The 25,078-nt window shown below is 39.7% G+C and overlaps 1 protein-coding gene across 9 annotated transcripts in view; it reads right to left on the bottom strand.

The window, feature by feature from the left end:
• ATXN7 (ataxin 7) overlaps positions 1-25,078 on the bottom strand; it is a 174,239-nt gene that overhangs the window by 4,941 nt on the left and 144,220 nt on the right. For all 9 annotated transcript variants that reach the window (XM_072989355.2, XM_072989352.2, XM_072989356.2 and 6 more), the window contains 7 exons: positions 16,451-16,700; positions 14,060-14,319; positions 12,453-12,535; positions 8,585-8,856; positions 5,392-5,590; positions 3,791-3,912; positions 1,500-2,469 (listed from right to left, as the gene is read on the bottom strand). In XM_072989355.2, the coding sequence (XP_072845456.2) occupies positions 1,500-2,469; positions 3,791-3,912; positions 5,392-5,590; positions 8,585-8,856; positions 12,453-12,535; positions 14,060-14,319; positions 16,451-16,700 (2,156 nt within the window). The remainder of the gene's footprint in view (positions 1-1,499; positions 2,470-3,790; positions 3,913-5,391; positions 5,591-8,584; positions 8,857-12,452; positions 12,536-14,059; positions 14,320-16,450; positions 16,701-25,078) is intronic.

Raw genomic sequence — 25,078 nt, 5'->3', positions numbered from 1 at the left:
TGTGATTTTGGATACTAAGGACACACCATCCAGAATCCTGTTATACTCACAGAGCATAAAATGACAATTGCACAGACAGTGCACAGGATCATCCAAGAATCATCTTGTCACTTGTCCCTCAAGCACTTGGGCATACATGACAGATGGCTGGCCAAATGAAAATGCCTGTACCATTTGCTTTACATTTTCACAACTGGATTTTGAGCAAAAGCCAGTGATACAGATAAACAGCCAAACATCTCTCTGCAAGAGCAAGCTTTGCTCACCCCCCCCCCCCGGAACCGCCGTTAGATTTGCTAGCAACTTTCATAGAGGGCTCTTTATTGAAAAAAAAAACCACCTGGAAGAACTTTCTAATACTTCTTGTGAACCAAGGGAGAACACAGATCATGAAACTGAAAATTACAGGTGTCTTCTAAGCTTATTGATCAGTAGTATGACCTATACCTCCAACCCAAAATTACCATTTCACTTTTAAAGAGGGTAAATGTTTAAGGCTGTTGCAACAAAAACAGCTGATGAAATGGGCTGCATTCCAAGAGAGCTTACGTCACATAAGACATGATAGCCTTTATGGTGCCATAAGACTGAGCAAGTTAAGTCCAACAGAACAGTCAGGCTAGACCCACCAAACAAATGCAACTTTTCAAGCCAATAATTATGGGAAGTACCATTAGCCTTATTCAGGCACTAGCTTCCCGGTTGGAGTCAATACCAGAAGAGTGTGGTGCTCTATTTTCATTTTCTTCAAACACAACAAGATGCACCTGAAAAGGATATCCAGTGTTCTTGCTTACATGGGAAGTATTAATGTAAGCAGGAATCCCCTTCTATTTAAATAACACCTGAATAAAGCTACTGATTTAATAGTCTACTGTATCTGGGGGTAACAGCACTACTACCACTAATAAGTTTCTTTTTTTTCTTGCTTATGAAACTGTTTGGAAAATATAATTTACTGGATCCACTAACTGCATTTAAATTACATGAGGGCAGGCAGACTTGTATCTCACTGAAATCATGGGATATACAGGACAATGGGCATATCTGCTGATTTCAATGGGACTTTTCCAAATTTGTGATTCAAACCCGTATAAAATATTTGTTGCCCACTGTGAAAAACAAAAGATCCAGAAGCAGAGTCTTTGCAGCCCTGACTAGAGAAAAGCCTTGCAGGACGTGGAGATGAACCCTGCTATTTCCTGCCACAGGAGATAAATGTCACATAATCATTCGAAAAGGTTCAACATGTAGAACAAAATAATCCTTCCAAAAATAATGTTATTAAATATAACTGCGATAGTTGTGAAAGTGGATAAAAATGTTTTGTTTAAATAAACAAAATGATCAAATATACAGTCAAGACATCCAGCATCGATTTTTTCAGGCAAGAACATGTACAGATCTGGTATAGAAAATATATGCCACGCTTAGAACAGGTATTTGTTCCAATAATCCATCTGCATATACGTACATCTGGCCCAAGTAAGACTTCATACCTGATGAAGGATTGAATTGTTCATCAGTCCCTGTGTCCCTGGGATTGCCCCGGTGTGTTTTGTGTGAATGTTGTTCACCGGCGGCAATTTGGCAACCTTGTTTGCTTTGCTGCTGCTGCTGTTTATGCTGCTTGAACCAGGCGAGCACTTTCTTTTTTTTCCTATGAATTTATCTAGGGAAGGATGCGAATGTGAAAACCCACTATGCGAGTTTACAGTCAGATCGCTGGACTGGTGAATGAACGGCCCCAGTGAGAGAGTAGAATCGCCACTGTTCACCATCACACTCATGCGTTTTATCGATTCTGCAGGGCTCCCGGTGGGAGGGCCCCTCCCTGATTGGTCATGTTTGAGGCTAACGGAGTTAGCTTTACTAGTCATACAATTGAGGCCAACACTGTGGGATGAAGACGTCACAGGCGAGTGATAAGAAGAAGCCCCAGAGTTTCCAGAGTTCACCACACAGTTTTTCCTAAAGGACCCTGTGGAATGAGGAGAAGGTGCTGGCAGCGCAGAACTGTTTTTCCGCTTCTTTCCTGAGCTGCCACTACTACTACTACTGTTGTTGTTACTGGTACTGTTACAGTTGGTACTGCTAGCAGAGGGTTCCTTAGGCTTAAACGACTTGCTGGATTTCAATTTCTGAGGTTTGCTGGACAGAGGTGAAGGTACAGAGGAAAGCACTGGAGGTGTTGAAGGGGATGTAGACACTTGTCTTGATTGCATACTGCAGGCAGGTTCTGCTGCACCAAAACTGGCGGGGTTGGCATTGAGCGTCGTCCCATGGGATGGTACCGATTTGCCGCTAAGAGATTGACAGGAAGGAGATACAAGCACTGGCGAGGACATAGCTGGGGTGGGTAAGTGAAATCCTGTTGCACTGGCTCCATACTGTGACACAGGCGTTGTTGAACTTGTCCGGTGTGGAGCACGGACAGATGCAGTGCTACTTGTCGCTGGAGGAATTTTCCTAGAGGGCAGAGGGGGAAAAAAAGGCAATGTGCTTTCATGGCAATTCTGTTAATAAACTAGGTTCTCTTAACCAAAAGACACAGAGAAGGAACAAAGTGGAATTCTCACTGACCAGATTTACCCTGACTTAAGCTAACTTTTTGCAGGGTGCCAACAGTTTTGCCAAACAACACAAAACAATTGCCACCATTAAAAAAAAAACTCTCAAAAGCTCCAGAGTTCTAGTCTCCATTGTGTATAGCACCTGACATTGGGAAAGCCATTATATTGGCAAATTAAAAAGGGGAAGAACCAGAACTAGACCCACAGGCATGCAGAAACAAGTTAGTTTATGACCACACATAGGTTACTATATGTCACATTCTTTCCCTGAGAAGGTTCTAATCCAGGCTTGTCCAACCTGTGGCCCGAGGGCTGCATACGGCCCAGGTCGGCTCATAATGCGGCCCAGTGCAATTTTTTATTTTTAAAGAAATTCCAAAGTTTCAAGTTACACTGCCAGTGCTTGCGGCTGGAATGCAGCTGAGGCATGTCACAACAGTAGGGGGGGAGGGAAGGAAGGAAGGAGTGGGAGGAGAGGGGACAGGGGGGCTGCGTGACTGCATTGCGCTATCCCCATCAATAGGTGGACCCCCTCCCGGCCCCATAAAGCCACCAGAGTTGAAGCTGGCAGCCTCTGCTGTCTGAGATAGCAGCTGCCGGTAAGCTCGCTTGGAGCGGGGCTGTGGAGGACGGCTAGGGCTGCCTCCCCCCGCGGCTCAAACCAAATTTATGTGCGGCCCAAACCAAATTTTCATCTTCTAATGTGGCCCAAGGAAGGTGAAAGGTTGGACACCCCTGCTCTAATCCAAGTGACATGCTTCTCTTCAACTAGTCCTAGATTGTGCAAATGGAATGAGATGCTTTTGTATCTCAACCAGCCACTGTAAACCTAGATAACTAATCCTGGTCAAGGAGGGGTTGATAGGTCTGCCTCTCTGTTAGATGTTTACATGCTCTGCCAACCTGAGTGGTTCAGTTTTTCACTGCAAAAAATAAAAGCTTATCCTCATACTCCTGGAACAATATGCTTAGCATTTTCCACTGGGCAACATCTCCCAGCCTTGGCATCCTTTTAACAATATAGTACCTGTGATTCTCAAAAACAATTATTCCACCAGGCATACCTCCACAAAACTTATGGTTCATTTCTATTGTCTCTGACACATGGAATAACATTTTAGTCATCCTGCAAAAATCAATTTGGTCCTCCATCCTTTCCATGGAAACAAAAACATTTAACAATGAGATAAACTCCAGTCTCTTCAGTTTCTACTCACTTCCACATCTGTGAGTTAAGATGCTTGTCCACCATAACATTAAGTGCACATCGGATATGGTTCCATCGTTTATCAAACACGTAGTAACCTCTTCCAATTTGTCGACTACCAAATGTGCAAAACTAGGGAGGAGAAATATTCATTTTAGTGATTTTCTTAACTAGAAGATAAATATTAGGAAACTGTAGTTAGTCAAAGTGGAACACAACAGTTGCAATAAAATAACTCATGGAAAACAGACATAAGCATTCAGGCTTAACTATGACTATCTTACAACAAAGAATGTCTGCTTAAAACAGTGGTTCCCAACTCTTCGAGTCATGGTCACCTTTTATAATAGCTAAGTAACCTGCGATGACCACAGCTGCCATGTTTGCATAAAAAGGCATTTTAATGACGTAAAGTCATCCCTTCTCAGAAAACAGAGGCTTCTTTCTCCCCCAAAGGGCCACTTTCTCATATACAGTGGTGCATTGCTTGACCATTACCTCGTTAGATGAGGAAATCGCTTGACAATGAAGTTTTGCGATCACTTTTGCGATTGCAAAACGATGTTTTAATAGGCAAATATCGCTTAACGACGATCAGTTCCGTGCTTCGGGAACCGATTTTTCACTTAACGACGATCTTTACAGCTAATCGTTGGGTCTTCAAAATGGCCGCCTGCTGTTTAAAATGGCTCCCCGCTGTGTTTTAGGTCAGATTCCTCGCTTTTAGAGGCACCAAAAATAGCCACCCTATGGAGGATCTTCCCTGGATGCTGAGGTATTTCGCCCATTGGAATGCATTTCAATGGGCTTTTTAGTTTCGCTTGACAAGGATTTCGCTTAACAGCGATTTGAACGGAACAAATTATCCTTGTCAAGCGAGGCACCACTGTATACACATGCACACTAACTTTAATATCTCACTCTGAAAGGTCAAGGAAGAAATTATTTAACAAAGGCTACACACATATAAGGCCATGACACCCCAGAAAACACTTTGTGACCCCACAGGGGGTCATGACCCCCAGGCTGATAAACACTGGTTTAAAGAATCCGATGTACATGCTATGTATGTTTCAATACTGACAAAGCTGTCTGAAGATCTTATTTTCCTGTAGAATACTAGTGCTCAGTCAAGTCTTTGGGATTCTTTATCATCATATTGATCCTCAAAAGTCTGTTTGTCCTAGAATAATTTAAAATCTACCACAGCAACCATGACCAACCCAGGCATCAGCTGCAAAGTTTCCTCTCCAAGCCCACACTTCTACTTTATCTCTCCTTCTGTGACACAATAAAAAGTGCTGCAACCAAGAATCACATATATAAAAATTTATAACATATATATAAAAATTTATAACATGTAATTGCGTTATAAATTTTTATATATGTGTTGTACTCCATGTTGTAAGCCACCTAGAGTGGTCGAAATGACCAGATAGGCGGGGTACAAATAGAATAATAAATAAATAAATAAATAAATAAATAAATAAATAAATAAATAAATAAATAAATAAATAAATAAATAAATAAATAAAATAAATAAATAAATAAATAAATAAATAAAATCAGAAACCCAAAGCTTTTTCTAAGAAAGCATCACTTGCAACATACAGCAGCTGGTTGAGGATGATGATCTGAATAAAGACAATCCAATTTTTCAACAGGCTCCTCTTTTTCATCACATTCTCCCTCATCACTGGATAACCGAGATGCTGGCTCAGCTGCAGGCAGAGGAGCATGTGGAGATTCATGGACTAATGGAGACTCACTCGGGGCATTCCCACTGTGCTGGGCTGGACAGCCTGGAGGCCTTCAGAAAGGAGGAATCAATGAATTATTACAATTTGCAGAACAGTTTACACCTCTGCTTACAAGTAAAATCAGATACACGTTTACTTAACACTGTTCTGTCGTGCCAAAGGGTCTACATTTCACAGTCAACTTATAAACAAAGGAGTTATACCAAGGTTGTATATACACGATGGTTACACTGCTGATTGGGTTTTGTTTTGTTTGTTTTTGCAGTTTGTGGATCAGTTTTCTATTCTGGCAACGAATCAGTGGATTTGGAAACTATATGCCAATCTTGTAGTAACAACCTCAGGGTGCCCACAAGTTTTCAACTGGTAAGCATAAATACAATATAGTGAAAAAAATTCTCATCTGGCAAATGAAGTCAATATTTATTTGCAAACGTGCATACGCAACATGAAACTCATATGATATGGTCCACTGAGATGACAAACTAAACTCAGACTCAGAAATGAGTAGCCTCCATGTTGTCTTGCCTTGGGTTCCCTAGAGAAATGGAGGGATAAATGTATCTCTCTTCATTCAAACTACCTCACAAAACTGTTACCTAATAGCCTTTGTAGCTCCACTGTTTCTCTATTTCTTTTTAAAGCAAAATCTGAGACTCAGGAAGTTAAAATAGCAGATGACACATTTCCCAATTTCCCTCAGCAAGGAATGTCCATGTTAATGGCAAAATTATCTCTCTGTTTCATACAAAAGTCAAGCATAGAAGCTACTATTGGAGCAAAATCAAGGAACCCCAACGAGCTCCAAAGGAACAGAATCGAGTACATTTAAAAAACCAGTTTTGTTTCTCCCTTAAGTAGCTTGTTAATGTTACTTAGTGGAGAGAAATGCTAACATGTTCTTTCCCAGTGATTTTAATTAAAAATTAGTAATTTTCAAAATACAAATGATCTGCCAAGAGCAAAAATTTAGGCACATGAATCAATGTTAGTTTTTACACTAAAAATGTAAGATCATTGCTTGTTAAAGATAACATCAATAGTTGTAGTAGGTTTTTTGGGCTATTTTGCCATTTTCTGAAGAAGACGGCCAAAGAGCCCAAAAAACCTACAACAACCATTGGATCCTGGCCATGAAAGCCTTCGAGAATACATAACATCAAAACTTCATCATACAGGAGAATATAATGTGTGATTACTGCCATCCTTCTTGACCACTAACAAGTAGTGGAAACAAAAAGGTAAAAATGTAATAAATTATAGTAGTGACCCCCTGAACTATATCACACGCAATCTGTGATACTTGTAACATGCTACTTTCAAGCTTTGGGAAGGAGAGCCAGAGCAGTGTAGTGACAGACAAGGATCTTAACAAGTTTCTTATGTGCTAACATGGATAAATGAGATCACAACAGGCCTATTTAAACATAGAGGGTTATTCTGTATTGTCATCTTTACTGCAAAGTTTTCCTCATATTAAATACTGTTGGACAGAAATGTCTCTGTAACTGCAGACATGGAACACCGAACAAACTGTAGCTCGATCCAGTTTTTACCAAATCACTTATACTTACTACAGGTAGAGGACAGCCCATCTTATTTTCAGTTTCTCTGCTCTCCTACACATGGAATATAATGAGTCTAAAAAAGGACAACCTCCATTATCTTTATAGGCTATCTCCACATTAGTCAGACCTCTGATTTATGTGCAGAGCTGCAACAGACACAGGAGGCTTTCTTTTTCATATTTGTCATTTTCTATGTGTGGGAGGCAGAAGAAACTAAAAACAAATGGTGTGGCGCTAAAGTGCTTAATAATGGGACATTATAAACAATGTGGTAATGACTGAAGAGGGATAGAATCAATGAACTGTCCTGTACTACAATGCCCAGACAACACAGAATGGAACTGGTACTGTAACATTGCCCCACCCCAATTATTTGGCATTTCAGCATGGGTGCCCTCTTAATGTTTTCCTGCTTCCCAATATCACAATGACGGGGATGCATCTAGACGTTATACCTCTGTATTATCTCTAGTATCAGAGACTGGATACCTCTATGCACCAGCTGCTGGAAAACATGTGGGAGGTGGCAACTGGGCTCATCTCCTGCTAATGGGATGTCTAACTGGCTAGCCACTCTAGGGACACAATGCTGGACTACATAAGCCTGATCTAATATGGCTCTTCTTATGTTCTGATTATCCTGAAATGGCCTAGAAAGTCTTCATTTGACACCTGTTACTATGCTAAGTGGAAAAAGCAGAGGTGATTCAGCTCTATCAAGGGCTTGTGACAGCACAACATAAAAGGATGAGATACTGCCAACAACACAGAAGATACCAAATCTTACAATCATAGCACCCTAAAAACAACTAACTTTCATCTTAGAAATGAAGCATCATTGTGCCACTGTTAGTATGGAGTGAGAATCAGTTGGAAATTCCTGATGCTGTCAATTAACTCCATTGGGTCGCAAAAGTGTACGTTCACACACACACTACATCAGGGAACCCCAATCCCCAGTCCGCAGCCCGGTGCTGGTCTGTGGGCTTCCTAGAACTGGGCCGTGGAGACAGATCTCCGCCCCAACTCATGTATGCACGGTGGGCAAGTTGTGCTTGTGGAGGGATGTGTCGTGCTTGCACTCAAGCACGGCACGCCCCTCCACAAGCGCGACACGCCCACCTGCAAGCGCGGGGGTGCCCCTGCACCCCTTAACTGGTCTGTGGTCCCAAAAAAGTTGGGGACCACTGCACTACACCACATCAGCAACATTCACTGCTACAAGGTACAGTATTTAGTTTGCTGAAAATATAGGAATCATAATGCCAGATTGCAACACAGGTCAGTACAGACAGTAAGAGCGAAAGCACTTTAAATTCCAGCAGAAAGGTGGTATAACAAACAAGGGAACAAAATGAGAGTTCTTGTGGTCTGACCAACAAATCTGGAACACACTGACCAAGTATATGTAGAATGTCATTAACTTCTTGAATTTGTTCACCAGGACACTGTCAGACCCACTCAGATTTTATTTACCTTGGAAGACTGGGGGTGTGAGGTTTGGGTTTATTAGGTACTAAAGGCTTTGATTCTGTAGGAATAACTCCATGAGAATTTTGGTGCAGCTCCTGGGAAGTTCTTGAAGGTGAGGGATGTGGTTCCCTGAGAGGGGGCATCTGCTGCTGCTGCTGCTGATCCAAATGGCGGAGTAATTCTTTTTCCCTGGTTTTGCTTTTGTGCTCAGCTAGTAATAAATCAAATCGTTTTCTCCGACCCTGTACAGCTCTCCGTTGAGTTAGGGAATGTGTCTGAAAATGAAGAAACAATAGATTAGCTCTAAGCTGAAGAGACATTGTGGATGTAATCATGTACATACATATGGCTTGACTGTACAAAACCGAAAGGTCTGGATCATCATAAGAACATTCAAGACCCATGAGCTGCTTCTAAAGGCTTCCAAATCACAGCTGAGTTTGGACTAAGCATTGGAGGAGATTGCACTGGGTGAACTGACCTGTCTAACCCTCAGAGCCCAGAACTGGACTCCAGAGAGAATGCCTTGTACATGGAGAGAAATGGAAGACAATTCACTGATCGACTGCACATCTTGGTTCTTCATCTACACAAATACATGTAACAGCCTGTGATGATATAAGCTAAACTTCCAAAACAAACCTGCAAACTGTTTATGTAATATATGCACCTGACATTATGAAGATGTTAGAAACGTGTATTCAGATCATAAAATATTGTCACAACGAAACTTCTCCTCTAGAGACAGGCTATATTCAGGACATTTGTACTAGATTTATCTACAGTATAGAGGTATTCAAGAATTGCCCTTCATGGATTGCTCCCTTGTCATGGTGAAGGGGCTTCAGTAATTCAGAGAAGCTATGGGCTATGCCGTGCAGGGACGCTGGAAGATTAGTTCCTCAGGTCAGAAGGCATCCAACATGCTACTGAGGAAGAGCAGAAGACAAGGAAAAGTAGCTCCAGAGCTAATGAAGTAGTTGGGCCAAAGCCGAAAGGATGCTCAGCTGTGGATGTGCCTGGAAGTGAAAGGAAAGTCCGATGCGGCAAAGAAAAATACTGCATAGGAACGTGGAATGTAAGATCTATGAAGCTTGGTAAGCTGGGTGTAGTCAAAGAGGAGATGGCAGGAATAAGCTTTGGCATCCTGGGCATAAAAATGATAGAGTGATTTCAATACGAATCCAAGGGAGACCTTGTAACATCACAGTAATCCACGTTTATGCACCAACCACCAATGCTGAATAGGCTGGAATTGACCAATTCTATGAAGACCTACAACAATTCTATGAAGACTTCTAGAACTGACACCAAAGAAATATGTTTTTCTCATTATAGGGGACTGGAATGCTAAAGTAGGGAGTCAAGAGATAAAAGGAACAACAGGAAAGTTTGGCCTTGGAGTTCAAAACGAAGCAGGCCAAAGACTAATAGAGTTTTGTCAAGAGAACAAGCTAGTCATCACAAACACTCTTTTCCAACAACACAAGAGGTGACTCGACACATGGACATCATCAGATAGGCAATACTGGAATCAGATTGATTATGTTCTCTGCAGCCAAAGATGGAGAAGCTCTATACAGTCAGCAAAAACAAGACCTGGAGCTGACTGCGGTTCTGATCATCAGCTTCTCATAGCAAAATTCAAGCTTAGACTGAAGAGATTAGGAAAAACCACTGGGCCACTCAGGTATAATCTAAAATCTCTTATGAATACACAGTGGAAGTGAAGAACAGATTTAAGGAACTCGATTTGGTGGACAGAGTGCCTGAAGAACTATGGATGGAGACTTGTAACATTGTACAGGGGGCAGCAAGAAAAATCATCCCAAAGAAAAGAAAATGCAAGGTTATACTCAATATCTTACAAGGTAGGCTTCAGTAGTATGTGGACCAAGAACTCCCAGAAGTACAAGCTGGATTTTGAAGGGGCAGAGGAACTCGAGACCAAATTGCTAACATGTGCTGGATTATGGAGAAAGCCAGAGAGTTCCAGAAAAACATCTACTTCTGCTTCATTGACTATGCAAAAGCCTTTGACTGTGTGGACCACAGCAAACTATGGCAAGTCCTTATCTATCTCCTGAGAAATCTATACGTAGGACAGGAAGAAACAGTTAGAACTGGATATGGAACAAATAACTGGTTCAAAATTGGGAAAGGAGTACAACAAGGATGTATATTTTCTCCTTGCTTATTTAACTTATATGCAGAATACATCATGCGAAAGGCAGAACTGGATGAATCCCAAGACGGAATTAAGATTGCCAGAAGAAATATCAACAACCTCAGATATGCAGATAATACCACTTGGATGGCAGAAGGTGAGGAGGAATGAAAGAACCTCTTAATGAAGGTGAAAGAGGAGAGCACAAAAATGGTCTGAAGCTCAATATCAAGAAAACTAAGATCATGGCCACCGTTCCCATTACCTCCTGGGAAATAGAAGGGGAAGATATGGAGGCAGTGACAGATTTCACTTTCTTGGGCTCCATGATCACTGCAGATGGTGACAGCAGCCACAAAATTAAAAGACGCCTGCTTCTTGGGAGGAAAGCGATGACAAACCTAGACAGCATCTTAAAAAGCAGAGACATCACCTGGCCAATAAAGGTCCGCATAGTCAAAGCTGTGGTTTTTCCATTAGCGATGTATGGAAGTGAGAGCTGGACCATAAAGAAGGCTGATTGCCAAAAATTTGATGCTTCTGAATTGTTGTGCTGGAGGAGACTTTTGAGAGTCCCCTGGACTGCAAAGAGAACAAACCTATCCATTCTAAAAGAAATCAGGTCTGAGTGCTCACTGGAAGGACAGATCCTGAAACTGAGGCTCCAATACTTTGGCCATCTCATGAGAAGAGAAGACTCCCTGGAAAAGACCCTGATGTTAGGAAAGTGTGAGGGCAAGAAGAGAAGGGGATGACAGAGGACAAGATGGTTGGAGAGTGCCATTGAAGCTACCAACATGAATTTGACCCAAACTTGGAGGTAGTGGAAGACAGGAGGGCCTGCGTGCTTTGGTCCATGGGGTCACGAAGAGGCAGTCATGAGTTAGCGACTAAACAACAAGAAATTCAAGAATTAGTACTTGATTACACACCTGAATTCTGATAGTGTTTGTAAAATTTCTAAATAAAAAAACACAACCAATGTCATTAATACTTCTATAGTCACAGAGATGTCATCTTATGAAATTGCATTGGCTGGTGCTCCCTCTGCTGACAGTATAGTGGTTCTGCACAACAATGAAAAGGTGTAGTATGCAAACAAGTCTTCTGCTATGTATAGCTTAAAATAAATACTCTAATTTATGAGGCTGTATGTTCAAAGTACCTGGTTGAATTCTGATCACAGATTAGAATCTGCAAATTAACCCAGTATATGAATCTTTCCATTTTGGATTTGCATTTTTTCCTCATGCTTGAAAAAGTGAAATGTAAAAGCATACCTATGATGCCAAACTTTTTGGATACACCACTAATAAACAAGGAAGAGGAGGAAAAAACACACACAGAGAGACAGAGAATATGTACACAGCCATGTAGAGTTCTTTTTAGAATTCTAGGAATTCTGAGAATTAATCCCCACAATTTTATAAATTTCAATAAAAACTGAATTTCTTACAGCTGATCATCACTTGACTATTTTACCTACAAAACCTTGAGAAAGATCACTGTAAGTCACAACAACAACAACAACAACAACAACAACAACAACAACAACAACAACAACAACAACAACAACAACAACAAGATCAGGTCTGGACCATACTAGCTTAATTCCTTCCAAAAGTTGCTTTTGGAGATTTCGGTGAACCAAAATACTTTTGACTTTTTTGTCCTGGCATGTAAAAGAGTTACAAAGCATCATACCTTGCATGTCAAAGACCTAGTACAGGGTTTCTTGGTTTCTATATCAATGACGCCACAGTAGATGTCAGGATCAAATTCTCTCTCTGTTGAATAGGAAAAAACCCACAATTATAATATAGCATATGTTTGGAAACCTTATTTATTTCAGTGCTTAACAAAACCCTAAATAACTTCAACACTAAATCACTTATGGATTTGCAAGATACTAATACCTTTAAGATTAGCTCGCTTTTAGCCTATGCCCCTCAGTTATAGCAGAACTCATTAGACAGTATTCATATGGAGAGTTTTCAACCAGCATATATTATTATTGTAGAGAAACATTGAGGAAAAGTAAAATTTGCAAGTAAATTAATTTATCAGGGGGAATCAGAATTAGTAGAAAGAAGAATTAGTAGAAGGAATATGGTCTTATTATAAGAGTCCAGCGTTACTGCAATACTTCAGTCACTAAACAGAAGTTCAGTGTGAGCTTCACTTAATGAAAAACAGCAACAAACCAAACCAGCCCTATTTTGATTTCACATGTATTGAAGATTGTACGGCATTTGAAAACACATTGTTTCTCTGCTTCATCTGTACATGGTCATGCCTGGCAAAACCTGGAGACTGCTGTCCACAGAAAGGCTCAAAGGTTATATGACCCAAAGGAATCTCTGTGCACACACACACACACACACACACAGAAAACATATGGATCTTCATTTGTTTCTTCTTCCATTTTCAGCACAGCAGCTCCCATAATCAAAAGAACCACGCTACCCCTTGCAGCTTGCCTTAAGGTCTCTGCAGCTGAACACTGCACAGAAAGACTAAATTGTGTGTTTGCTCCTGGGTCTACACCTATGCTTATACATTTTACTTTATGCACCAGGAAAATGATTTCATACCACTGAATTATTAACAGGATATGGATTAACATTCTTTTAATGGAACTAAGACAAGTCTTCATTATTAACCACCACTCATATACTAACTCTGCACACTTAAAAGCATATTTAATAATATCAGTTGGGGTCGGAGATTGTAGGGCATAGGCACCTATGGCTGATTTTTTTCCCGAGCAACTGTGCAAAGGCACACAGCACCAGAAGATCCAAGAAGTGGGTTGGAGGAGTGAACAGGTAAGGTAAAGGTAAAGAACTACCCACACAGTGCTTTATATTCTACTCAATACTCTGTTCATTGTGCTTGTCATACATTGGCTGAAATCCTGTTGTGCAGTGCACTGTGAGCCACCTTAGTTCCCCTTCCTGGGAGAAAGGCAGCTTAGCAATGAAACAAACAAACAAACAATTATGATGCTACCATCAGCTGTAGATCATCAGATTAAAGGCTTCCTTTGGGGATTATGGGATAGGTGCAACATCATTGCATTGTATACAAGTTAAATATACCTGAAATTGCCTTTAATCAGTGTCAATTTGCCTGTAATAATCAGTGATCTGGTGCCGGTGATGACTTTATCACTGTTGAACACACAGAAATGCATGACAGGATTTCAGCCACTATCTCAGTACTTTTAAAAAAAACTCTCCTCCCCTTTGTATTTCCACATTATAAAGGTCTTTTTGTCATTATTACCATGTTCACATTCTAAAAATTACCTGACAATCGTTTGTGTAAAAATTTCCTGTTATTTGTACTCTCGTCTGGTTTCTTTTCCAAGTATGGAGGCACAGAGAGAAGACCTTTACCATTCAGTATCTGTCCAGGGGAAGGCAAGGGTGGCTTTGGTATTGAGGGATTAAGGCCAGTCTTTATTGAGGAGCTCACAGTAGTAGAACAGGTTGGACCAACAGCAGGTTTTAGTAATGCACCATCTATCTTTGGATGAATTTTTTCCACTTTGACAGATGGAGTCATGCTGTGAAGAGAAAATAGAATTAAAGATATTAAGTAGTGATGGGAACTAATTGAAAAATGAATTGCAAAATTTGCCAGAAATCACTAGTTCATTGAGTCATAGTCATACAAATCAATGCCCCTAACAATTACAATCAATGAATTTTAGGGATTTTTTATTTATCGGACTATATAACGGGGCCCTGGGCACCTAGAGACACCAAAATCACAGAAAAGCTTACCATGACTCTCCTCTACAATATCTCACAGTTTGGTAAAAATTGGGTTTTCCCAAGCCAGCTGCTAAAGGGCACTTTTCTGGGGGGACTCACTTAATGGGTGTATAACTTGGATGTCTGAAACTCAATCTCCACCAAGCTTAGAAGGACTGTAGAGGAGAATCAGAGGAAGCTTCTCTGTGATTTTACTGTCTCTAGGTGCCTGGGGGAAACTCTCCTGGGAGCCCTCTTTGTGGGTATATAACTCAGACACGTGAAATCCAAACGTTACAAAACTTGCCAAGTTTATAGAGGAGACTCAGGGGGAATGTCTCTGCGATTCTGGTGTATCTAAGTGCTTGGAGGGGGGCATTTTATAGGGTTTTAAAGGCAAAAATGAACTGATGAATCAATTTATCAGAAAAAAATCATAACTTTGTTTATTGTGATTCATCAACCTTTTTTCTGATTTGTGTCCATCTCTAATAAGTAACAATAACATGTTTAAGTTTCTTTTTTTATAGACTGCTTCATATTGAGCATATATTTAGTGCCAAATTAGGTGTTATCTAATCTAATACAACTGATGTAAAATGTCTCTGTTCTAGACCTACTACTCTGCAGTACTGGAACATTTTACTAAAGGTTACATGATGGGTAAACATCACAGATGCCCAACACAGTGTTCAATTATTTTATAGTGTTTTGATATATTCAGCTCATATTTGAAACCAGAATAATAGGGCTTCTTCTTTTTTAACTCCTTTTTATAAAATGTTTATTTGGTCAGATTCGTTTGCTCTTGCAAGTATATAATATAGCTAATTCAATCACTCACCTTTATACTAATGCCTCAGAAACACTTGACAAGAAAGAAATTTCAAATTCAGCACCACGTTTATCTAGGATTTTTATTGCATATAATACACAAGCAAGTGGGTCGCCCCTCTCATTCAATAATCATCAGCCTTTCAAGACTCAACATTTGGTCCCGAAAAACATCCTCAACTATTTAGCAGGACTAAATTCATTTGTTAGTCCCAACCAGAACCACTAAATGAATGGGAATTGTTAACACATATGAAATTCCTCCGATTCAATGGCTGAAACCCTGATTGTAACTTTCCATCTGCTACTCTCTGGTCAACCGATCAATCACTGTTGCTGGCTTGGTGAGTGTGCATTCATCCTCCAAGAATTGTGGCAGGTTGGATGGAAAGTTTGGATTTGACTTATGCTTCCGATAGAATTTTAGCCAATAGGTCAACTCTTACTGGCACTAACATGATGCTACCCCCCCCCTTTAATCATTTGTCTGCTTTTAAAAATATCAGAAAAATGTGACTTCTCTAACTGCAAACAATTTTGGCTCACATCTCACCAGATGAAAGACTAGTGCCCTACTCCAATGCAGAATTGTGAGAATTGTGAAAATTCTTTGAGCTCACATAACCTGTCTTCCTCCTTCAGATGTTGTGAACTGCACTCCTTTTTCAGCATATACCCTAGTGTAATGCTCTCTGGCAAAATTTAACACACAGTTCAACATGTTCACACATGCTCATGAAATCATTGGCCTTAATCAAGTCTAATTCTCTATTGGATCTAGGTCTACATCTGTACCAAGTTTAATGCGAAAAATATTTTGTCTTTGACAATGATTTGCAAGCCACTTTGATCTTTTAGCCTAATTTAACCATTATTACAGTTTAACTCTAGACTATAGGTACTACTGTGCTAGTTGTACTGTTAAGAAAAGAGATGAAGTGTGATTTTGCATGGGGAGAGAAGCTTTTCACATTTGTTTTGGGCCTTAGCCTATTAAGTAGCCATAACCTGAAACAAAATGCCCTTTTCAAAAACTGATACACATAATTTAAGATTATATTTGTGCCAGTGCTAAACCTCTAGGTTTTCTTTAAAAAGCATACTCACATTTTGTCATGGGGACCTTTGCTATGTACCAGATGAATTGGCCTACTGTTTCCACTGATTGGCAGCTTGTCTTTGGGTGATTTCAACAACTTGGAACTGGATGATGATGATGCACTCGTACCTCCACCACTGGATGAGCGACTGCTTCCACCTATGCTGCTACCTTTGCTTTTTGAAGATGAAAAGAGGGGGAATACTGAAGAGGAAGGAGGGGTTAAAGGCAGCTTGCTGGAGGAGCTGTGTCTTCTTTCTGGAAGGGAAAAATAGGTGCACATTAGTGATAACGGATAATTAGCTTCTACCAAACAAGCAGAAACATCTCTTGTGCCATTGCACACAGATGAAAACCTCTCTTCCACAAGTCTTCCAGGATCATCTGCAGCTTTCTGTTGATTGTCCACATTGTGCATGCTGTTTTTATGCATTCTTACTGAATTACTGTTCATTTGGTTGTTGATCAAACGAATGGCTATTGCTGATACTATTTCAACTTTGTACACTGGACATGTTTTGAAATCTTCCAATGAGGCCTATCTGAAGTATCTTCATTACAGAAAATATGAAGTGTAATTCCAAAGAAGAGAATTTCTTCTTGAATTCTAAAGCCTAGCTTGTAATTTTCAACCTTTCTGATTTCAGGTTAAGACATAATTTTTTTTCCTGGTCATTTTTTTTTATTTAACATCTGAGTCTGGCCAAGAAATTGAACCCCTAATTGATTTATTTATTGATGTATTTTATACAGTCACCATAAACTGGAGGTGACTTGATGGCATGTAACAACAATTTACTAGGACATACCAGGGGAAACCACTCTTGGATGCAACACATGCCCCCTACCAGTCCAGTTTTCAGCATGGGTATACAACAGGTCTATCAACATAATGTGCAAGGTGGTCTAACTAGAAGTAAAACTGTCATTAACAGATTTGCACACCACTAAAATATTTTTAGAACAATTCAGTAAAATACTGTAAAAATGCAACAATCAGAACATAACTGCTGGTGAAGGCAATATAAAAACATTTTCAAATTAAGATTAAGCAGATCCTTTAAAAAACACACACAGCTAGGTCTTCTACTGATACTTGTAAGAGTTCACAGCTGGGCACTATAATCAAGACCTTTCTTCAGCCATCACTAAGTTATTTCACCCCAGTCAGGATGGGTACCCGAAGAAGGGCCTCTTACACAATTCTTGATGCTCAGGCAGATTGTGTTGGAAAAGATGTTCTTCCAGTTTACATGCATCACTAGCTGCCCCAGGAGTTAAACAATAGCTTAGCTCTTTGAACTGTGGTCTGGCAAGAACCAACAAATAGAGTCTTCCTAAGGAATGTTATACTTTTTGACAGATTCTTTTAATTGCCAATGGCAGTTTGAGATGACAGGACAATTTAAAGGAGAGAAAAAGTCTGTCCAACAACTGATCCATAGAAGGTACCCTAGTTTTTGTTTTCAATATCATTTACCAAAGGGCAATTTAAAACCCTATTTTATTTAGCCTTGGAACCAGTGGATACTTGGGAGGCTGGTGCTGGAAGACTGCCAGTATAATTGCCAAATCATGTGACCAGTTGTCAAAATGGAAACGTTGCGGAAAATGTGACCCTCTAATTCCAGTCAGTAGTCTAGCAATTGCATTCTGAACTATCCCAAGTTTCTGGGCAATTTTTAAAGGCAGAAAAAATTTGCAGGACAGCCAAGATTGGGTCATGGGAGTCTGTAATTCCACTGGCCACTCTTGCTCTCTTGAATATTTCAAGGTGTTCTGCCAACCATAACGGATGCCGGCAGAGTTGGGGACAGGACGGAGCCCACTGTCGCAATTGTGCTGTGCTTCAAAGGAATCTGGGACATCTTGGAAGTACTGTGTAATTGTGAAGACAGCTTCTTACCCATCCATCACCCAACTGAAAAAAAAGGCTGGGGCTTCACACAGATCCATACACAGAATTCGATTTACCATCTGCACCTTGATTGGCAACAGAATGTTTGAACTACATCCTCTGTAAATTATTGCTTTGAAGACAACATAACGAGTTTACCTGTAAATGCGTCAACAGTTAATACCATTAGCTTAGACTAAGTTCTTAAGATACATCTAAGACTTTTTGGAAGTTATGAATAATATAACCGTCTTTAATGTTACATCTGTGCCTAGGCTAAGAGGTAGTCCATATGAGGGTCCTCGGTTTTATTTATAACTTTTTCTTAAAAGGAGGAGGAAGAAGACAACTGTTTATTTTAAAAATTGGAAGGGTACATGACATCTTATAAATGACTGGCAGGATGCCATTATAATTTTCTAGTTGGCAGAATTTCTTCTGAAAATGCATCATTCCACAAAGCAACACTATCTGAAAAACTGAAAACTAATGTTAAGAATCTAATCATCTGAAATTCTATCAGACGTATGTGGGGGATGCAACTTGATACTAATAAACACTATGTAAAATCTGCTTCTCCTTTTTCGGTTTCACCAAGAAGTATCTTCTCTGACTAGAAGCAGCTGCTTCAGGAGACTACAGGCAGAGGTTAGTTCCTCTTTAGCCCAGTTACTCATTACACATACAAAGCAAATCTGAGGAATTGAACATAGTGCTTACAAACATCCAGGTGTATATTCAGTTGATTTAAATCACAATTCAAATTTTAAGAACTGGATTTTTTGACAATTCAAATTAAAAATAGATTTTTTAAAATCGTGATTTAAATTGATTCTTTTTTTAAAAAAATCATTGATTTTTACATTCAGTGAATTCACCCGATTGTTTCAATGTTTTATGGGAGTTAAACTCCCTCAATTCCAGGCAAATAAAACCCCACTACCTGGATAATGATGAGGCCAGTAACAGCTAGTGATGCAGATATTCCGAGCCGATAATCAATCAAAGGACTGAGATTTAAATTCAAACAACAGTAACAACAAGAACGCATCAGCTTTTGTCATGATCCTCCATTGTAAGCACTGCAATACCTTAGGCAGAACCTTGAAGATCTCCACAAAAAAGCTGATGCAGAACATAAGTCACTATACTGATTTTTTTCCTCGATATGTCTTCTTAATAATGTAGGCTTAAAACTTTATAGACAGCTGAAGAGAAGAGAACTATTATGCTTTAATAAGTCTTTATGAAGTGCTTTGAGATTTTCCAATAAACACTGAATAGAAATAAAATGCAAACAAAAACTATTACAATGTTTCTCATTCTGGTAATTTAAAAGTAACTCTTTCTAAATCTACAAAGATTTGGAGTTCCCTGCTTAAATTTTCCTCTCTGTTGAACATGGGCCATTTAGCTTATTTACAAAACTACGTGCTGAGCAAGTATATTTGCATTTTATAGCCTAGTAAATTCTGTGCTTCTAAATAGGACAAAGTAGTAAGTGCCAAGTGTCTTTTTATAACAATGGCGAGAATCCCAGAGTGGATTGCTAAGTTACTATTTGGAGGTCTTGAAAGTTCAGCAATGCTTTATGATGTTGTTAGTGCCAATATTAGTAATGACAGCGTCCTAATATGAAGCAAAGGTATATTCATAACTACTTTCACACTCTTAACTACTAGGCGCTTAGTAAAACCTAAATCTTGATACTTGTCACAATTAAAAATAGTATCTGATCCATGTTCAAGGCAGCAGCCTCTTCTATTTTATAGCTTCTTCCATTTAAGCTCTCCTTTTGCAACTTAAGAGTAGTTGAGAAAACTGATAAAACTACTAAATTGTACACTGCAGTGACTGCAGATTGTTTAATGCAAATACTACTTGCTGCGGTTTTTGCTGACTAGTCAGTGTTATTAACTGTCTTGATAGTAAGATTTCCAATAATGATATTGCTATATCCTCAGCTTGATTTTGTTGTTTAATATCAGGCTGATACAGTTAAGATGAAACAACCATAAACCATCCTAGACAGAAGGACAGCACAATATATTTCTTATGTCACAACATAAAACAAAAAAAAAAATTGCTGCAAAACATACCAAGAGGAGACTTTGCTAAAACCCCTCGTACGAAAATAAAAAGGGCTTTAAGGAGTGAATGCATAAAATTGTATATTATATGTTAGTGTTTTTTTCCCCCTGAAGCATGAAGGCTCTGGTAAAATCAAATGGAAAACTAGCCAGCTATTATATAAAACCCACTGGCACAAACCTCCAGTAGACCTCTGTGTATAATATTACATTGTACACTACTAGAGGACAATAATTTTAGAGTACAAAATCCCATTCCAATCTGGTGGTAATTGAATAAGAGACCCAGAAGAGAAGATGTTGCTTAACCAATATTAAACTGTTAGATTTCAGAGACAAAAGAAATTAACAGCTGAAATAAACAAATAGATCTCAGGTCATAATTATATTACAACTTAAACCTCACAATTCTGTACATGAAAAGGCTACATGTGATCAAAGCTGTATCCTGTGAATGATGTGACAGATGCCGGGATATGGATTAGAGTTGTCAAAACAAATATTTCAATAGCATGACCTCATGACCTCACATGCTGAGTTAAAATGTAAAAACCTTTAAGACTCTGGACCAGGGTAGACAATGTAACAGACACCAAAAGGCATTCCATCCTGAAGAACCTCAACAGTCTCTATTCCTTCTAGTCTATATAAGACTAGATTTAAGAAATGTAATTCAAAGGATATTGGCTAATAGGACTGTGTCCTGAATGCTCATGGAGTTTTTGAGGCAGCAGCCTCTCCATAACACCAGCTTAGCTGGGAAGAACTTTTGAATTTGAATGCCCCCAAATGATCTCCCAACAGCCAGCAAACCACCAGGGAGACGAGGAGAGGTAGCAGAAATAGCAAGGTCCTCTCTATTCACTCCTTTGTGACTAACTGTGCTTTAGCACCCTACCTCCCCGAACTATCTTAGTCAATGGCTACTATGACCACACCTGGGCATCACAGCATTATGGAACTTTATGATGAAATGTTTTCTCTCTCCCCTTCCTATTCACTATGTATTGTAGCTTGCCAGCAGGGACAATCTACCTTTTAAATCTCTGTACTGTACAATGCTTAGAAAAGTTTAGGTCTCTTTTGAGCATAAACAGCAGCAGAGCGGATGGCACTGAGGTTGGGGAGTTGCAGAAAGAAGGACTGGAGGACAGGAAAGCTCCACACAAGACTATTCAGGAAACATAGCCTGATTAAGGAGGGTAAAGAAAAACTATTCAGATGATAGTGAAGACTGCACCTCACAACAATGACTTAGTGGTTGAAACCCTGTTGCTTAATGAGTTAGGTCACATTGGAGTAGGCCCACTGAATCAGTGGGGATGGAGCGAGTCAACTCCTCCATAAGTTCCATTGATTCAACTTAATTGCTGACGTAGCACAGTATGTTGCATCGAGAGTACTTCCATCTGAATCAATGGAACTTATGGAAGAGCTGACTCGCCAAATCCCCACTGATTCAATGAGCCTGTTCTAGCATGATTTACTACATTAAGCAATAGGATTTCAATCATTGTATAACCTAACCAAACGTCATGCTACAAAGTGATTAAATTAAAACCAACAAAAAGAACATACATGGAGAAAATATGACAAATCACTCTATCGGTTGGTTTGGGGTTGGTTTGTTTTTGTCATCACACCACACACACACACAAAGTGAAAGTATTTTTTCAAGACATTTTTTCAGAAACTTTCTTGCATATTTATACAGCTCTGTACCTCATCTTTCTAAAGAGCTATAGACCTGCCTAAAGATTTCATATTAGTTGAATTTCATAGACTGCAAGAAACAATGAATCCTGAAGGTATATTTTGTGCAATGTCACACTCCTCCAGCATCTCAGGATGATTACAAAAGTGCACACATAGGCTAGCAGAATGTTGTAGGTATAAGCCTTAATTGGTCACACTTTTAAGAAGATTTACCTGGTCCAGGATGAACAGAAACACACAAAGCAAAGCCTGAGGCTCAAAATATGAAAACTACAAAATTAACAGGTCCTATATGACTGGCTCACAACTTCTGGAGGCTTCTTGAGAAAAAGATGCCAATTGACAACATTACTATGAAACTGACAGTAGGAACTATATATAAAGATGTTAATTTGATTTCCACCAACAAAACAGCAATAAAACCATTATCTGTGGTGGTACAAATTGGTTCTAGCTGCATTTATGTGCAATCCACTTTACAGAGACACTTTCAAACATGACTCGTAGCACTTCTGAAGTATAGGAGAATTTGCCTAAATAACAACATTAACAATATCAATATGTATTTATTTTACACCTTCCTAAATAAAAGAGTGTGGAAAAGGGACAAGTGAAGACAGCTAACTAAATATCTAGCATAAGCTCAAGGAGTTTACAAATTTATTGTATGCCTTCCCTGAGGTAGATGTTGTAACAGTGTTGGCCCCTCAATGCCTGATTTAGAGAAGACAGATTAATTTGCACCATTAATCCAGATTTTGACTAATTTTGGGGACAGCTTGCAGTGAGGTTTTCCAAAGGACTTCATCCATCGGTGAGATCCCGCCCACACTTTAAAAACCACTTCAGATGATCTACTTGTGAGCATTCTACATAGATTAGCATAAGAAACAGCTCTTCTTCCTGGTGGCCCTACAACTGTGGAATTCTATTCTATCTTATTTTCATTCAGCTAGCTTTGAAGACCCATCTCTTGGTAACTGCAGTTGACTTAATACTGCAAGTTATTTAATCAGAGCAGTTTTTATTAGTGGTATACAACATTTTGATAAAATATATTTGTAACTTATATCTATCATTTGTTTTGATGTATGTCATTCTGCAAGGGCATAGATTTGAAAATCAGTTTATAAATATTTCAAAATAAATAACAAAGAGCTGGCTGTACAGTTCAACATGTTAGACATGGGTTGGGAATTTGATTCTCCAATGTGCCTTCCAGGGAAAGGGCCAGCCTGCGTAGCCTCGGGCAAGCTGCACAGTGCCAGAGTGTCCCCAGAAGAAGGGAATGATATAAGATTTTTGAGTAATCTATACCTAGAAAACCCTGGCAAGGTTCACCGTAAGTTGGAATCAACCTGATGGCACAGAACCATTATTATTACAGGAAAAAAAAAATTCACCAAGGTCTCCTGAAGATGGCTAGTACTAGCCAATACATTTATCTCTTGAGACATCAGCTCCCACTGATTTAATGCACCTACTGACAATATCACATTCTATACATGCAGATTCGATCCCAAACCAGTCCATGTATGAATAAAGACACACAGATAAGGGCTCAACCCATCTTGTCCCTTCTGGAGAGAATCCAACCAGATCCCTGTTTGCGTCCATGCCATTATCTGTATGTTTCCAGATCTCTATTAAAAACAATTCTCTGCAAATGGGGAAATGCAAACAGCTATTTCTTGGGGTGAGATGGCAGAGTTACACAGTGCCATCAGAATTACTTTTGGCAGAATTATTTGCCCATCTCCAGCCCAGCCCAGACATTACACTCAGCCCTAGTAATGTAACTCCTGAAGATTTTTTTTAAAGATGGGAAAATGACAAAGCCCAGGCAATACGTTACACGGACAGAAGCCCCACACTTTTCCCTGCAGCTAAAAAAAAATTGGGGAATGGCTATTATAGCCCAGCAGCCTCACTCAAGAGAGTCTCACGCTCCCATCCCCCTAAGGAGCCTCTATGGTTTGAACTTCCAGGAGTAGTCTTGGGATGTGGCGGTGGGCCAGTTCAGTCTGCTTGTTACTCTGTTGAGTTTATGTTTCCTATTCCCTTCATGGCACATCTATTTATTTTTCCAATTTTAACCTAAGAATGGCAGACTGAATATGAGGGATCTGTGTGGAGTGCAACCAGGGAAACAAAGGACTACTTGCTCCACCCTGAAGTTGCAACAGCACCACACATGTAGCTCTGATTCAATCTGAAAGAAACAGTATGCAGTACTATTTATTTTATTTATTTATTTATTTTATTTATATCCCGCCTATCTGGTCGTGTGAGGACCACTCTAGGCGGCTAACAACATAGCACATAATACAATAAATATACATATAAAACAGTTTTACATTACCAAAAATACTAAAATAGAATAGGAAAGTTATGGGAAAGGAAAAAAGAGGACGTCAGGAATTATCTGATGGGAAGGCCTGCCTAAACATCTATGTTTTTACTTGATTCTTGAAAATACCCAGCGAGGGAGCCGCGTGAATCTCAGGAGGTAGGTTGTTCCAGAGGCGAGGAGCCACCGCCGAGAAGGCCCGGTTTCTTGTCTTTTCCTTCCGGGCCTCCCTCGGCGTTAGGCTCCTCAGCCTTACCTCCTGGCTCGCACGAGTGACACGGGTAGATCTTGGTGGGAGAAGGCGTTCCGCCATGTAGCGAGGTCCTAAACTGTTTAGGTACTAACCTTGCTCTGCTTCCCCTCACAATAACAACAACAGCTGAAATGCAATAGTAAGCAGAGTAGGCCCACTGAATCTGTGGGGAACTGGTGAGCCAAATCATGAGTTCCAATAGGTTCTACGTATTCAATGGGCCTATTCTAGTTGCACCTTGCTACTGAATTTCAGACAATGTCCAAAGTAGAGTTCACACCAGTCATTATTTAAAAAGCTGGAAGAACAAGAGTTTAAAATCAGCCAGTT

This window comes from Pogona vitticeps, chromosome 2, assembly GCF_051106095.1.
Source record: "Pogona vitticeps strain Pit_001003342236 chromosome 2, PviZW2.1, whole genome shotgun sequence".
In the NCBI taxonomy this organism is placed as follows: Eukaryota; Metazoa; Chordata; class Lepidosauria; order Squamata; family Agamidae; genus Pogona; species Pogona vitticeps.
Note: the sequence above shows the minus strand (reverse complement) of the source record. Positions and strands in the feature narration are given on the sequence as shown.